Below are 17,536 nucleotides of genomic sequence, written 5' to 3' on the forward strand. Positions count from 1 at the left end.
AAAGGAAATTCAGAATGTCTGACTTCAAAGACCAGAACTGAATTCATAAGATCTGCAGCAGAAGGAGGCTGGCATCCGCTTACAGTAGCTGACAGTTACGCCCACCTGGAAAGTCTAACACAACAGAAGGAAGTGAGGCCAAATTTGAAGATGGTTGTTGGGAGGAATGCCTTCCGAGTGTATAAAATCACATCAAAGAGTGCGCAGACAAATCCTCCATGATTAGCGAGGAGTTTAGTAAGCGCAATCGGATTTGTTTTGACTCCTGCGTGGCTAAAGTCTGTAACCTGGCGGGATGACAGGGCCAAACTTCAAGGAGCTTACTTGTGAGTGTGAGAATTTTGCTTAGAAGCTTTGCTTTGCTTAAAAGTGGGAAATACAATTGTGCTGCCAGTTCAGTAGCAAAATTTAGAGCGGTTCTCTCTCGCAGGTTGAGAGAAAGTTTAAAAAAACGTTTCCTCCAAACACCATCTTATGTCAGTTTTTTAGGTTTGGTGAGTCCCTGTCTTCATTTAGTCTCCAATCATTATTTGAAAGCTGGGCTTTCACAGTCTACAGCTCCTTCTGCTCAATGTTAGAATAAACAGAGATGCTGAAAACAAGGCTTGGTTTTGATCAGCTCTAGTAACCAATGGTTTCATGTCAGAACTTGTTCCTTCCTCTTTTCAAACTTAAATTCAAGTAGTTTAGATAGGTCACTTTTTTTAAAATTTGCTTAGAGAATAGAAATAATCAGTCCCTCCAGGATATCATGATGGCTTTTTATGATCATTGCAGCCTAATTTTACTGATTTTGCAGGACCTTTTTCAAAACATTGCGGTTTCTTTAAGCTTTCCTTTTGTCTTGCGTAAAAAGTTGAAATTGCTGCACATAACCTCCCCCCCCAAAAAAACAAGATTTTAACATCCTTGAAATAATATTTTCAAACACCCTTAATATAAATGAAATCATGCCCTCCTACCAAATGCCATCTCCCTTTTCTCCAGTTTCTTCAAAGCCAAAGAGGAGCTTCTGAAAGAGTTGAAGTTCCAGGCTAGCTTGTACAGTGACCTTCCTCTCCTGGCGTCAGATCTGCCCTACTTCCCTCCTGAGGAGGACGACGAGGAGTTTGAAGACGGGATACATCTCGTGGTGTGTGTCCACGGTCTTGACGGTGAGACATATTTCTCCTAAATTTTCTGAGAACATGTACCTCACTAGCAGACAGCCTTCTTCAAGACCCTGAGCTGAATTTCTTTCCCCGCAGGCAACAGTGCGGACCTCCGACTGGTCAAGACGTTCATTGAACTGGGCCTGCCGGGATCCAGGCTCGACTTCCTGATGTCTGAACGGAATCAGGTGCGTTTTAGACGATGAGGGAAGCAAAGCAGATGTCGCACGTGAAAGCTTCTCAAGCCAATTTGCAGATCGGTTTATTCTGCCGTGTCTTTCGCCACAGGCCGACACGTTTGCAGATTTCGACACCATGACGGACCGACTCCTGGACGAGATCATTCAGCACATCCAGCTGTACAATCTCACTATTGGCAGGATAAGGTCAGTGGCTTAAGCTATTGCAACATTATGTCTTTTATTTGGTTTTTAAATACTTTTTTACAATTAAAAAACTGAAAAAGGTTCATTTTTCAGTGGTAGAGTCACCACCTTCTATTTCTAAGGGGCAGCAAAAGCAAATGAGGTGGATTAGCACTTTTTGCCAAAAACTTGTAGTGCCATCCTGGACATGTTACTTTGAAATATTGTTTATGCTAAGTGGATATTGAACTGTTAGCATGTCATGACATTCATAAAGCTGTAATAGAGCAAAGTGTCTACAGGCAGAGGCTTTATCAGACTCGTTTTAAGACTAACTGATATGGGAGAGCATCATCATCATCATCATCCACAATTATTGATTAATCAGTCAGTAATTTCTTAATATAGATGAAAAAGTACTAGTTCCATTGGTAGACAATTTCTTTTATAAGACTGGAAAAATGTCTTGTTATAAGTGAAATAATCTGACAATAGAACTAGCACTTTTTTCAAGTCTCTTATTTCAAGTGTCCTAAGAGATTTTCACTAGAAACTGAACCAAAAATACTTGGTAAGGTTTTGTGTTTTTGCAGTGGAGTCTACCTTCTTTCACATCCCTTGCTCAGTCATCTAGATAGGATGAGAAATATGTTTTTTGTCCCCCGTATTAGGCTGGCTCTCACTTCGTATTAACTCTGAACAACTCCACTTCAACTGCTAGAGAAAACTGTCTTTAGGTGACTCTGGATGTAGTTGGTTGAACTGGATTTTAGAGTAAAGATTTAAGAGCATTATTCAGATTTTTATTGGTAAAGTAAAACAACCATTTATTATTTCCCCTTCACTCAACCACATAGGGCTGCATCTGTAAACCACATTACTAACAAATTCCCTTGATAGCAGCTTAACCAGCCCACAGCAGCACACAGTTTGGCCAGCAGATGGCAGCAGAGTCCTTACTTTGACTCTCAACAAGACCTTAAAACGAACAGAATTGTTGAATTTATGATAATGTATTGACACGGCATGAGTAAATGACAGAAAACGGATGACAAGCTCTTATCATACGTTGCCAATAAGCCTCTGACTTTCACGTGATAGGCCGCGTTCCTCTATGCAGCATGCTGCTGCCGAGCTCTAATCAAATTAAGCTATTCATCTTCTCACTTAATTGCCCCCAATGTGCCAATTTGTTTCTTTGTTGCGAGTTTCCACCTAAGTTTCTCCAACTCTCCTTCATTGTGGCATATTCTCCTGAGAGCGAGCATCAAAGCCAAAAAGCAGCGGACTGCCTCAACAGCATCTGCTTCTTTCAACGTCATACCTCTGTGTTCAGTTAGCAGGGAGACAGATGAGACACAGAGAGACAGAGAGAGAGAGAGAGAGAGAGAGAGAGAGAGCGTCTTGATGAGGGATGGCGGGCTGAGCCGCAGCATTACAGTAATTAAACTAAGCGACAGAAGCAGCTTGATGAAGCTAACGCTTCCCGCTGCTGTTAGCTCGCATGTCCTCTGGCTGAGCACGGTTAAGTTGTCAGTCGCTTTGAGAATGTTCTGCGTTACCAGTTGCTGATGTGTGGAGCTCCTGGAGCGGTGTCGCGGGTCAGCGCCGTCGGGGGATTTATTTTCCAGCGCTGCGGCTAAACGTGAAAAACCGACGCGTAAAAGTGAGCTGAGGAAAATAAATCCTATGACGCCGCTGAGGCAGTGGTGGACGGTTTACCTGGGTGCTAGAGTACCTATTTTTTGAGTATCTTTACTGGAGTATTCATTTTTAGGGGAACCTGACTTTCCCTCCGCTACATGTCACAGATGAATACTGTAATTTCAGGTTTCTAGGAAGCTTTTGTTACTCGTTCCTTTTGGCTCAGCATACCAGGGGCCACTAGATAGATGGAGGAGGAAATAAAAAAAAAAGGAGATTTCAGAGTTTTTTCTCCAGAGATTAAGAAATTAATCTAAAGATTTCCTAACTTTCAGGAGAAAATTTACTCCATTTTTTTCTATCTACAATTGTCGTAGCAGAGCTTTATTGTCCGCTTTCTTTTGTTTTTTACTGAAATGCAATTGGCCACATGCTACTTTTAGTTACCAGTGTTGCTGTTTATGTGGAGGTAAACACATCTCTCCTGTATCTTTTTTTCAGGCAATGTTTTTTTTTCTTTTCTTGAATAATAAAAATAGCTACCTTTTCTTATAGCATTTCTATGCTGAAGTTTTCACCGGTGGTGTAGAGCTTTTTTAGAGAGGTTCTATGTGTGAGCACTTCAGGTGGTTTCAGTTACACTTTTGAATACTTAAGTATTTCAAAAGTAAGTACTTCAGTACTTCAAAACTTGAGTAAACTTTTGACCAAGCAACTTTTCCTTGCAGCTTCATCGGCCACTCCCTGGGGAACGTCATCATCCGGTCGGTGCTGACCAGGCCTCGCTTCCGCTGCTACCTGCCCAGGCTGCACACCTTCCTCTCTCTGTCCGGCCCACACCTGGGAACGCTGTACAACAACAGCGCCTTGGTCAGCACAGGTCAGTTCCCTGCTTAAACACATAATCTTACTAAGTATTTTTGGTCTAGATTCTTTTGAAAACACCTTAGTGCACTTGTAATAAGACAAAACCAACTTATAAGTAACGTTTTAGAAAGACATACTTTGTTTTCAGTAAATAATTTCTTAATATTGATAAATACTAATTCCACTCACAGATTATTGTACTTACAACAAGGCATTCTCTTTATTTTATAAATTGAATAATATACCACTTTTTTGACAATATTAAAGGGAATATTGACTTATGACGAGCGCCTATATCTTGACAATAAGTTACTTAAGTTTTCTCTTATTTCAAGGTTGCTAAGACCAGAATATTTACCAATTGGTAAGTTCAGATGATCAAAGTTACATTTGTTTGCTAAATGCCACAATATATTACCGGTAAAAAAAAAAAAAAGTTTTTATATAATTTTTTTTTTCAAATTCAGAAGTTGACATACACTTTAATCAGCTTAAAATCGTCCAGATGTTTAATGTCAGCTTCTGTGTTCATTAAAATTCACGTCATGTGAGTTAAACAGGTTCACCTGAGGCAACATCTCGAACAGAAACTCCTCCTTATGTGGCATCATAAAGAAACCAAAAAAATCCACCTAAGATCAGAAAATTTCACTCTTGGGAGGCTTTTTGGAGTTTTCCAAGTTAACTTTTGCCTCGACCAGCCATGGATGAACTCTGGTTTTCTGATCGATTGCTTTCTCGACTCTAAGACCAATCTAAAATGGGTTTTTTTTCACAGGAAGTCATGTTTTTGATGACTTGGATGTATAGCTGGACCTTGAAAAGTGGGTGCGAGTCTAACTTATCTGCAGAGAGCGCTGAACCAAGATGTTTTGAAAAAGCACTTAAATCTGCTTAATGGTGTAGTTGATATTTTATGTGTACTAACCTTTTATGTGACCACCTGTTTACAGCAGAACAAACTAAATCCATTACAAGATGTTCCTTCATTAATGATCGACTGATGGTTGGAAAAACACTTTGTCTTCATGAGATCACCTGTTTGTCTTCTTCTCAGTCAGACTGGTCCATATGGACAAAATGTATCACATGCATTGTTTTTGACTAATACGGTTAAAAAACAACAAAAACATACAAGGTTTCGTAAGTTCATTCATTGTCACAATAAAAGGATGGTATTGGAATCGTCATGGTAATACCATAATTGCTTTGGCCTGATTGGACGCAGTATTGATAGTATTTATCCAGTTGGGTGAACTCTAACTGCTCACATGTTTAAACCTGACATGTTTGTTAAACTGGTGAGAGAACGGTAGAGATTTGGTTTACTGGAAGAAACAACAGTTTGAACAGTATGGGATAATGGAAACATCTCAATTTTTAGCAATAGAATCACATTTAAAAGTGCATATTTTCCAGACCCGATAGCTCTAGTGCTTGTATACAAACCATTTTTGGCTTTTCCAAGTTTCTGAATAAATTTGGTTCACATTTAACTGAATTGAATCTGTTCCAGGAAAAAGAAAAACTTTTCTTTCCCGGTACCATTGGTACCAATGGGAAAATATCAATGTACCAATGATATATGTATTGATACATTACACATACCAATGCTCCTTTTCTTAAAGCTGTAGCAGGCAACTTTTCTAAAAATGATTTATTTATTATATTACATATTTGCTACTAAAACTGTCACTATGTTCTGACAGTACCATCATCACGAAACATGTAATCTGTAAAAAAAAAAACTGAGATCCTCAGCCTCCAACCTGTGGTCAGAAACAACCAATCAGAGCCAGGGGAAGGGTCTTAGCACTGTCAATCATACTCATGTATGCACAAAATGGAAATGCCTAGATATTGCATAAGTTTGACATTTTATCATTTCTTAAATTGCAAAATGATTTTTCCCCAACTTTTTTTCTGCATGTGTTTGATTGTGTGTGTGTGCGTGTGTGTGTGTGTGTTTCTTAGGTCTGTGGTTAATGCAGAAGCTGAAGAAGTCGGGATCCTTGCTGCAGCTCACCTTCAGAGATCATGTCGATCCACGGAAAACCTTCCTCTACCTCCTGAGTCAGAAACCAGGTACGGCGTGAACAAAGGCAGCGAGCCAACGGCCCCGCTTTACTGCCTGCCACTTGAAAGGCCCTCTGTTCAAATATTCATGGGAAAAAAAAAGTTGTCATCTCATCTTTTTTGTTTGTCAAATTTCCGTGTGTCAGCTTGGTCACACACACACGCAAACCCTCCACCAGCGAACTGTGAGAGGCCTCCCTACTGTGAGCGCGGAACAAAGCAGCCGTTTGTCACGCAGGCATGAAGAAGATAAGCCTGAAACACCCTCCCTCTCCCTTTGCTCCCCTCTCTTTCACTTCTCCACTAGAGCTGCAGCAGGCTGACAAAATGATCCAAAACCCTGTCATTGGTAACTCAACAGTGAACTCTCTTAAAAGCATGCCAACAGGAGACCAAAGAAAAAAAGAAAAACAACACACAGCTTTCTCATATCAAGCCTGTCATTGTGTTTGATGATTGTACTCTGTGTTTTACAACTGATTTCTTCCCCTTCCTCCATCTCCTGGCCTCTTTACCTGTCTCTGGCTCTCTTTCTCTCTCAAACAAGCAGCGATCTCATTCGCTTTGTTTTCTTTTGTTTTTTTGGGGGGTTTTTTTTCTTGGTGGGCTTTTAGGGCTGCAGTACTTCAAGAATGTGGTGTTGGTGGCGTCTCCGCAGGACCGATACGTCCCGTTCCACTCAGCCAGGATAGAGATGTGCACGACTGCCCTGAAAGACAGGACCACAGGTTAGAAGTGTAGATTTTGGGGGATTCCAAGAACTTGAATTATCAAAGGTTGTGTCTTTTATGATATTCTGCAGCTCAGTGGTGGGTGCTGACATGTTGAGACGTCAGGTCCTCAAGTGGAAAAGAGGGGCACCTTTGGAACACCAGAGGCAAAATTACAAACGTGTTGTCCTTTTGTCTAATTTTGGTAACATAGGGTTATAAATCCAGAATTGTATCTTGGGCCAAACAATATAAACTAAAAATAAAACATTTCAAGAGGGTACTTTTGAAGGAAATGTCTGAAGACATGAAAACAAAAATGGAGTTGTGTCAGATCTTCATGCTTGTAGGATCTCTCTTTAGTCTTTGGTGAAAGACCATGAGCCGTTTCTCTCACCGACACTAGACATGCAAAAAAATAATTGGCCCGTTGTTTTATGTTGTTTGCTTCGTCCAGAGTGTTCAGGTTCTCGGCTATTGACAAATAATTGCTTCCTGTTCCAATCCCTGATGTTTGTCCAAAATTACCGGTCCTCCCCTGCAGAGAGAAGTGCTGAGCCGACCCAGTCAGCTGTTAATTTGGAGGCGTGGCCAACAGGGACTGATAGGCTTCCTCCACTTCCTCTACTGCCATCACTAAAACTACAGACAGACAAAACTGAAAATCCACTTCGTCGTTCATAACTTCTTTCTGTTGTCTGATTGGCCCATTAGACATTTTACCAGAAGGGGCATGGTGGTCGTGCAGGGGTAAAGCTGACCCATGCATGGAGACCCTTGTTGCGGCTGTCACTGGTTTGCGTCCCGACCTAATGACCTGTGCTGCATGTCTCCCCCCCTCACAACCCACTTTTCTGTCTCACACCTGCCAAGATCTTTAAAAAGAAAAGAAAAAAAGAATAAATTCTACTGGAGGAATCCAAGTCAAAGAGAGAAAACTAAGACTGAGCTACAAGAGAGATATGAAGACAATGGAAAAGCCCATGAAGGCCCTGGCCAGGTTTTTTCAGACTAGAATTGGCTTTTCTTGGTCTGTATCAGAGTCCGATTACACATTCACACCTCCCTTTCTAGACAAACAAATTAGAATTTATAAACCGGGCTGGTGTGATTTACTTTTCACAACAAAAATTATAATTAAGTCCATAACGATCTCTTATTCTTTCATGTTGCATCTTCCCTCATTTTGTCCTGAAGGGCCCGTTTACACCGAGATGATCAACAACCTCCTGCAGCCGGTGGTGGAGGCCAAGGAGTGCCACCTGATCCGGCAGAACGTGTTCCACGCCCTGCCAAACACGGCCAACACCCTGATCGGCCGCGCTGCCCACATCGCCGTCCTGGACTCTGAGCTCTTCCTGGAGAAATTTTTCCTGGTGGCTGGGCTCAACTACTTCAAATAGAGGCAGTGGTACCACAGCTTACCAGAACCGAGAGTGGAGAGTCTACGTTTTCTCATTACTCTGTACAGTCCATGTCACGAATGTAAAAAAAAAAAAGGTCAGACCTGTAAATCCTACCTTTTAGCCTCGTTAGCCATCATCCTAAAAGAATTAGCGTGTCGTGACTGTTCCGTTTGAAAACTCAGATGAGTATGACTTGTAGCTACCCAACACGAAACATCTGAGGGCGATGAAAAGAGAAACGGAGGATGTTTTGTCTGCCTTATGAGTACGCTGTCAGCCAGAAACACAAGCAGAGGCTAACGGCGTTCCCTCCTCTCCCTCATTTAGAACATTCTGCGTTTGCTGGTTGATGAATTCTTTCGGTAAGAGTCACACCGATGTTGTTCTTCACACCGTCTGTAGAACCAATGCAATAGATGTGCGGCGTTTAACCCTATGATTGTACATGGAGTATATTGTTGTACAGGGAACAGCTCTTCCTTTATACAAAAGAGATATATTGTTTAAAATTATTTATTTTTACGTATCTACGGTGTAAGTACTTTTAAATGTGAACGTCTGTGTCTTTGTGTGAACTTCATTGATGTTGTCCCATGTGGGGAGAGGTGGAACAGGCTGTAGCTGAAAATTGACTTCATTCATAGCCATTTAGCTCTGTTGTCTAAATGTTGAGCAAAAAGTGAGTTCTTTTATATTTCTAAAAACTTTTGCATTTTCCAATCAGCAAATTGATCAAAACCCACATCAGCCAACAAAGCTACTGAAAACACTAAGCACTAACAACAAAGTGCTAGTAACCTTTGTCACGTTTATAAATATCTGCCCATTTAAAAATGTTTAAAACAAAACTATAAGAGAGTAAAATAATACTAAATTTAATAACAAAGTTTCCTGGTTTGGCTAGATGACGACGTCCTTGCTTAATATCATCATCTAGCGATGGTGTGCAGGTGTTACACTCAACATTTTAGAAATTAAGGCCCAAAAAAGTTTCAGGTAACACAAACAATGTGATGCATTATATTGCCAAAAGTCCTGGCTTATTTGCCTTAAAACAAATCAACTTTAGGAAGATGTTGTTTTTTTAATTCATATGGTTTAACATGTCAGTCCATCTCGACATTTTCTGAGGCGTTTGTGGGATGGCTTTCCACAAGATGTAGGAGGGTGTTGATAGGAATCTTTAACCATTTTTCTAGAGGATATATGTAAGGTCACATACTGGGGTTGGATAAAAAGATTTTTAGTCTACAACCTGAGGGTTCATTCACACCAGCCCTGTTTAGTTAGTTTGAGTCAAACTCCAGTTTGATCTAGAAAACACATCTCCACTTCATCATCCAGAAGTGATGAAAGAGAACAAGAAGCTGGTGAAAAGAACCTGAACATGATCTGTTTTTGGATGAGTTTTGTTGTTTGTTTTTTTTTACTGAATTTTTTGCACTTCCTCAAAGTAAATAAAGCATCCAGTAAATGCAGGGACTTAATTTTTCTCCACTCTGAAGCAGAATATTTCTGAATCTATCCAGAGATGAAAGAAAGTCTGTTATGATATGTGATTTTAACTCACATGTCCTGGTTAGAGATGGACAGTTCTTCACATTACTGGATGCCTCTTAATCAACATCCAGATTAAGTGACTGACTGAGCAGTTTGTCTTTCTATAGCTCTGGTCCGATGACAATAACTTCAGGCAGATGAATCTAAAAGCAGAAGGTGAAAATAATTCAGGCTTTTACATGGTGGGTATATGCCTGTAGTCTAGCTGGTTGGATTAATCAGGATTTATAGATAAATATAGCTGAGTATCATCAGCATAACAGTGGAACCTTATCCCATGTTGTGATACTTTTACCATGTGGATTATTTATATATGCAAGTGATCCAAACTCTAAGCTCTGTGGTTCTCCACCAGTAATCCTGGTGTGTGTGGACGGTTTGTCATCGACATGAACAAACTGAAGTCCATAACACAGATTGACTGCATCTGTCGGATTACTTCAAGAATTCTAGATGAGAAAAAAATATTAGCTACAGGTATGTAATACATGAAGGAGTATTAAATCTGAACAGGCTACATTCTAAAGGTATTTTAGTGCTGTATTAAATTCTGTGTTACTGTACAACTCTAACAACAGGTGTTGACCTCATAAGTGTGACTTTTAGGCCGTTTTGAAAGCGTAACATTTTACAATAAATGTTCCCTCTGTGTTTATATTAAACAATATGCGTGTAAACGTGCTTTCAGATTCTAACCTGCAGCTTTGGGTTTAGCTTGTACCACTTGCTTTTTGTACAGATACCTCCACAAACAGAACAACAACAGAACATTCCCTTTACTCATAGGGCAAAAAGTCTAGAGACACATTTCCACAAAGAAGGCTGGGTACAACCCAAGTGTCAGGACATACCATTAGAGTCTGCCAACACTAGGTGTTCCTTGTTTGCCCGGAAAGTGTTTTCATGTAAAATTCTAAATTATTACATATTTCCGACCAGCCAATATGTTATCTTTAGCTAGATTCAATGACAACATATTAGGGTCAGTGTAGGTAAAAATGAGTAAGTTTCCGCCAAAAAAACTCAGAAATTTGGAAGTGAATCTCAGACATTTTCTAGAAAAAAAAAATTGGATGTTCAAAAGCCTAAAACTTCCTACGGTTGGAAATGTTTGACTTTTTAAACTCATAAATGTCCTTTTTTTTCCTAAAAAATAGCTTTTTTCATTCGGAAATTTACTTTTTTTCTCCCCATCCACATTGACCCTAATATGGCACCATAAGATTCACTATGATCAACATGCTTGTGGCTTCACTTAAAAAACAAAAATCAGAAAAACTTTTGAAAGTCTTTTAGTTTGGTTCTGAAATACTTATCAAAAATATGCTGCTTGGTGCATTTACTCTTCTAGTATTTATCTAAATGATTTTGTCCATCTGATAGCTACTGAGGCTCGGTCAGACAGTTGAGCTGATTATTTAGTCCAATTATTTGTAGAGGCATGACTACCCCAAGCTATTAGATCAACCTATTGTGAAGGATCTCTATTAGTTATGAGACAAACAGGCAGTAAACAGGCTCACAAATATAATCAAGCTTATATAACGAGAGAAAGAAACGACTAATTACTACAACATTATTGTCTAATAGCCATCATTTTTAATGTCTCGATTAAAATCCTCCTTTGACGTCCACAGATTTCTAATAAGGGTAGATTAGCGTTTCATTGCTTTCATTTTTCAGGAAATTTAAATGATTTTGAATGAATTGCCATGATTTACCTATGTTGTTTTCTAAATCATCATGATGCATATCAAAATGTCATCAGCATAATGAGATATTTTTTTTTAATTTCTTTGAAACATGCGCACTGCATGATGTGGTTTTCAAGCAGTTTTGTGAAAAACCCCGTTGATCAACATGTCCATCGTATTGTGTTTACATTTTCTGAAACTGGAAATGTTTCCTTAGGCATTTCATACCCAGCAGCGCTGCGTGACATGGATCTGCTGTGTAATATATTTATGTACATACAGAGAGCTATATTTTAACCTTTGCACTGGTTTGCTGGCAAGTGCACTTTATTGACAACCTTGAATCAACCTCTACTAGCTTTAAAAAAATACTAACAGCTTTTCGTGTGTGTGGTTACTGTTAGAAGATTGCACTTGCTTCTTTTGGTCTGAAGGTCGTGTCGTGTGCTTATTGTGAGAGGTAAAGTCTGGTCTCATCTGTCTTGCAGAACAACTGATAACATGACAAAGTGCTTTTTTTTGTTGGGGAAGCTGTTACATTGTAAGCAGTGATAGTCACTAGCTGTGTTTCTGTTACAAATGTGCACAGATCTTTGTCTATTTTTTGCTAATGTCGAAAAAAACAATTTCGCAATTAATGTTTCCATTAAATAATAAATCAGATCAAAATCACACGTGTTCACACAACAAGTTTTCAAAAATCATGGCAGCGACAGATGTAAACGTTTACATGAGATGTTTTCATAATTCAGCGCTTGTCATCAATCAGCCAATCAGAGGAGATGTTGGCGTCTTATTCAGGTGTTGGACCAACAAGCCCCGCCTGCTTGGGAGCGGCTATGTTTGAGGCGTTTTGGGGAAATTGTAGTCGTATGTTTCAAAATGACACGGATATCTGAAAACAAAAAAGCATCATCCTCATTCTCTGTTCTGTCATTATCTTTGTAACATCTGATTGTTGATCATGTGATTCGTGGGATCTGAAAAATTTTGATACAACCGAAACAAACCCCCTCATCTTAGTGCAAAAACGTTTTGAAGAACACAGGTTTTTCTGAATTGGCATGATTCCATTGAGCACATTTGTTTCCGTAATTTCAATTTACACAATTTTACGGTTAATGGAAATGCAGCTGGTGACTCCAGTCACCCGGCCGTAGTTTTGAGGCATCTTCAAAACACCACAAAGCAAAGCTGCCATGCCTCGTTTTGCTACTCACACACCCCGATACGCACGCTTTCTCTGGATGAGGCTCGAGCCTGTGTTTGGCCACTAAGAATAAATCCAGAGGAAAAAAAAGGGTTGAGTGTGCCCTTCAAAGTTAGCTACAAAACAGTTTCCTCCTCTGTTGGAAGGGTAAATTGTTGCAAGTTACAAAATCACATTTAGATAGTTTTGAAGTCTGATCACACAGTGGAAAACAGCGTTTGCTACGTACAACCCAGTAGCTGTGAAATTGATGTGAACTGATGTTGCTAAGGGTGTGTTTTGAGGTGTTCCCCAAACCCAACTCATCCTTTTTAGTTTCTCTCAACCTTCAGAACTATGTGACTTGAACCTCTCTGTATTTAATCGCCCTTTACTGGAGTGCGTGAATTATTTATGTGACAGAAGTGTTCTCTACACCGTTGCTCGGCTACCTTTCCTGTGTTTGAACTGATTGTAAAAAAAGTTTGAAGTCACTGTGAGGAACTTCCATTGATTTCTTCTTACTTACATACATGTATAGTACCTTAACTAGTACTACATCTGTGCCAATATTACTGAAATATTTTTATATGTTGCTGACCATACTGTATGTACTCTGAAGTAGCTTGTGTTCTATGTAACAAATTAAAAATACTATATATATGTATATATATCATAGTACTATCCAATGAAGTTAGAAATAAAAAGTATTCCTTTTGCATTCCGTTTATTTTTGCCTTCCTGAGTCTTCATTTAACTTCCCTTTAAATTTAACGCATGTAATTCTGCAATTTTGAGCAAAATTACTACAAGTGATGGTAAATAAAAAAATTTAATTAGCCAATAATTAATTATTTTTTATTAAGTGAATGGCTACGTAACATCTGAGGTCTTTCTTGTGTGGGGTGTACACATCTCAGATGGCTTGCTAGTGTGGTATCATGGGAAAATCGATGTTCCTGTCTCTGGCAACACAGTCCAGTATACAACACAGTGAGCTTATGTTTTCAATTTCCTTCAGTTAGTCCTAACAGAATGGCTGTAAATATTACATAATGAAATAACATTTTCTTCATTTCTCACAGTTATATCGCATTTTTTAATGCCTTGAAATTGGGTCTCTGTCTCTTTAAGAAAATCCTGCTCTTTCTGAACCTCCGCCTTCAKTAAGTCATCACAATATGGCTCCTCTATTAGCCCTTTAACAACGTCCTCACTTTTCAGCTGTGCTTCTTTTGACCATATAATTGCATAATTTGACATTTTGTTTTCCATAAAGTTTTGGCTTATTTTGCAAAATTACAATAGAACGTTTTTTCACTTTATACAAGTCACACGATCAAATGTGACTGTCGCCAACCACAAAGACCACCAGACATGGCATGGCTTGTTTTTTTTACTAGAGGTGTGCCGATCGATCGGCCACCGATCATAATCGGCCGATTTCCGTGAAAAAGTGTATGATCGGTGATCGCCAATCACGTTTTGTTGTTGCCGCATATCATTTGCAGCTGATCTCTTTCATTCACACTGCGCAAGCGCGCAGCAGTAAATCCTAAGCAATGTGGTGTGGAACTTGAACGCTCTGAGAGTAAACAGGGAAGTTTGCGTGTTGCGATGGAAATTTACTTCGAGGGTGAAAAACTTCAAAATGCATCAACACAACGAATCTAATGTGACGTTTAAAAAACAAGCACTTGACGGAGTTTGGCTACATCAAGGCTCGACGCAGGAAAAAAGAACACCTGCAGCGCAGTGCACAACTACCAACACTCACCCGGATTAGCATCACGGTCAATAAGCTAAACAATTAACCTGAAAAATAATTTAAGTCTTTGAGGTAGCGGTGTAAGATTCTGGTTCTGTTCTCATTGTTGAACCGCCGCTACGCGTTACTGGTAGTAATATTTCACAGACGTAGTGCCGTTTCTGCTCCACCTGGTAGTGACTCTCACACCGAACCTCTGCACGTAACTTAAAAAAAGATAAGATTTTAGATATGTATTAAAACTTTTGCTGTTGTAACACAAGACAGATAATCTCCTAAAAAATAATCGGTCTCCTCTGCCTCCTCCGCTCGGTCAGAAACAACCAATCAGAACCAGCATTAATCAGCTAGACATGCTATCAGGAAGGATCGTTTATTTTGAAGCAGGCTGCGTTTGATTTTAAATGAATGTTTTCTTTTTTACTTGACAGTATTTGATATAGGCAGCTTTATTTGACTCATGTATAATTTATGGTACCGAGAGCCTTATTATTAAATATAATTTTACTGATTACAGGTTTTTCAGTTGTCCTTTTGACTGAATAGCTGCTGAAATGTACCTACAAGTATTTTGCATGTTTTATGCCTAAATTAGGTGAATTTATTGCCAGATCATTTTTTAATTTTGTCTGATCACAGAAGTAGCATTTATAGCTAAAGCAAAAAGTTAACAGCTCAACAGATGCCGATGTGTTTCCAGGTGTTTGCCCATTGCTGCTGGCTAGTCTGAAGGAGCAGAATGGGGGAGGGCTGCTCTGTGAGGTGAAAGCTCGGAAAATTGGAAACTGCAGTTCCGAGGAGATTTGTCACGAATGTCGAGCTAGATTCCACCAAGGCATTTTTGCACAGCTGAATGGTTGCCATGGGAAATTATAGGATTCCTCAAACATGCATAAAAGAATCAAAGCAACACTCCAGGTAATGTTTTGATGAGAGAATATAACTTGGTGTAAAGCTCAAAAAAGTAACTTTTACATAATACTACCCCTTTAATTGATACACTATGGGACTCTTCCCTGCCCTTCAGAGGCCAGATTTCTCTCAGCTGTGATATTCTATTGTTGTGGGACAACAGCGACTTGTCTTTTGTGTCGTCCTTCAGTCGCCAGTTGCACGAAACCTAGTGGCAGTTCTCCACTGACACCCCATCTGAACTGCATCGTGTTATGACTTCCATGTTTGTTATACTCGGGAGCCATAAATCCAGGCCCTCAAACAATCCATACTCAATTTGATTTCTGGGTGTTCTTTCTCATTCTGTGGCCGATTTGTCACCACATGTTGAACACACGAGCCAACCGGGGCTTGTTGGAGTCCCTCTCCTTGTATTTTTCCTCCCCACTTCCTTCCTTTACCTGAAATCAATGGAGCTAATTTTTTCCCCGCCCCGAGCCTCCAGACATCACTTTGTCACCACCAACCTAAGCCAAGAGCTGGTTTTTACTCGCTTCAAGTTAACAGCGAGTGGCTCTGTCACATTCGGTTATCGTCAAATGCAGTGAAATCCTAGCTGAAATATATATATATATAAAAGAAAGCTGCACTCTTGTTTACAGCTTGACCTGCGCAAGCTAGTCTTCCCACAGACTAGCTTGCGGAGGCCAAACAAGAAAGGCATCTTGTTTGCATCTTGTTTGCATCTTTGGTAGGAAAAATGTCTTTTTGTCATTAAATCTCTCACCACTGATTGAGGCGGTGTTCGTTCTTCTGTTTGCCTTGTGAGGGATGGAAACCATTAGTCCCAGAGTGATGCTCTGGGCAGGCATCGTCAATAAGCTAGCCGCCACTGGGAGTAATTATTGCTGCCGTGAAACTGTCTGCTGCTGGAAGGTAATAGGATCTCTCATGGTCTCATTATCTCCCATGACGCAGGATTTCACACCTAAACATCGGGGAAGACAAAGGAACTCGGAGCTGAACTTCTTTGAGTCATAACTGTCTGCGTCTGTTTAGTTGTTCCTGCAAAGGAGGAGTGGGGAGGGGGAAGCGTGGTTTTTGTTGCGGCCATGTTTACTTTAAAAGGTGTTTCTTTGAAGCGGTGTATTCGAGACGAGAACGCTAATGGCTTTGCGCAAAATACATGCTTTCAAATAAAAAAAAAACAAGTGTGGTGTGTTATTATGTAGAGCAGACAGCGGAGGAAAGGAGTCCTTTTAACTTCAAGCTCCAAAACAGAGTGGTCTTGATGGGGAGAGAGGTGGAAATAGGAACCAAAAGGCTTCAATAAGCTTCTGTCCAATTTCCTGTCAATCAAATACAAAGCAGCAAAAATAGGCTCACTTCATTGGCACTGATGGCTCTTGCTTATATTGTACCCTTCATTTCCAGCAGAAAAAAAATCTCTTTATTATGCCTTTTCAAAATTAGAACAAAACCTTTATAAAGCTAATTAACCTAACTCATTGCTTTAAAGAGGAAGTATGCATTTTTCAGGAATATAGTAATTTATAGCACAATCCAGTAGCTATGTTACCTTCAGATGTTGTAAAAATGCTACATATATATCAAATATGACTTTAAAGAATTTTTAGTTCCTGATTTAATGCCTTGAAATTGGGCCTCTGTCTCTTTAAGAAGCTCCTGCTCTTTCTGAAAGTCCGCCTTCAGGAAGTCATCACAACATGGCTCCTCTATTAACCCTTTAACGTTTTTACCAGCGTAGCACTGAGAACTAGTTGCTATAGTGAGCTCAGCTGATATGCAGTTAGCATCAAGTATTGCTAAGTGCTGCGGTTTGAACCAGTTTTGTTGCCGTACCCACACAAAACTCTTACAGTAGATCAATATGTCGGCCTTTACATTTGTGAGTAGAAAATAATGGTCATTTTGAGCGTTTGCCGGACTGACCATATTAGATTGCTTGCAAAATATATATTTATAGAAAAAAGAATAAATGTCCAACACGTCCCAAGACTTGTGGCCCTGGGCCATTGCCCCTGCATGCCGTTTTCTTTAGTCTGTCCCAGGGTGTTACAATAAAGGTCTACAAACTCATGTTGGCATAGCAGGTTTCTCCATCCATCCATCCATCCATCCATCCATCCATCCATCCATCCATCCATCCATCCATCCATCCATCCATCCATCCATCCATCCATCCATCCAT

General features: G+C 39.8%; 1 protein-coding gene across 1 annotated transcript in view; it reads left to right on the forward strand.

Annotated features, from left to right (window-relative positions):
• Nucleotides 1-13,392, forward strand: part of fam135b (family with sequence similarity 135 member B) — a 55,493-nt gene extending 42,101 nt beyond the window's left edge. The window contains exons 14-20 of the mRNA XM_008421353.2: nt 988-1,154; nt 1,248-1,339; nt 1,440-1,537; nt 3,889-4,040; nt 6,002-6,112; nt 6,718-6,831; nt 8,011-13,392. Of these exons, the coding sequence (XP_008419575.1) occupies nt 988-1,154; nt 1,248-1,339; nt 1,440-1,537; nt 3,889-4,040; nt 6,002-6,112; nt 6,718-6,831; nt 8,011-8,216 (940 nt within the window). The 3' untranslated portion in view covers nt 8,217-13,392. The remainder of the gene's footprint in view (nt 1-987; nt 1,155-1,247; nt 1,340-1,439; nt 1,538-3,888; nt 4,041-6,001; nt 6,113-6,717; nt 6,832-8,010) is intronic.
• The last annotated feature ends 4,144 nt before the right edge of the window (nt 13,393-17,536 follow it).

The sequence above is a fragment of the Poecilia reticulata genome, linkage group LG11 (genome assembly GCF_000633615.1).
Source record: "Poecilia reticulata strain Guanapo linkage group LG11, Guppy_female_1.0+MT, whole genome shotgun sequence".
Classification (NCBI taxonomy): Eukaryota; Metazoa; Chordata; class Actinopteri; order Cyprinodontiformes; family Poeciliidae; genus Poecilia; species Poecilia reticulata.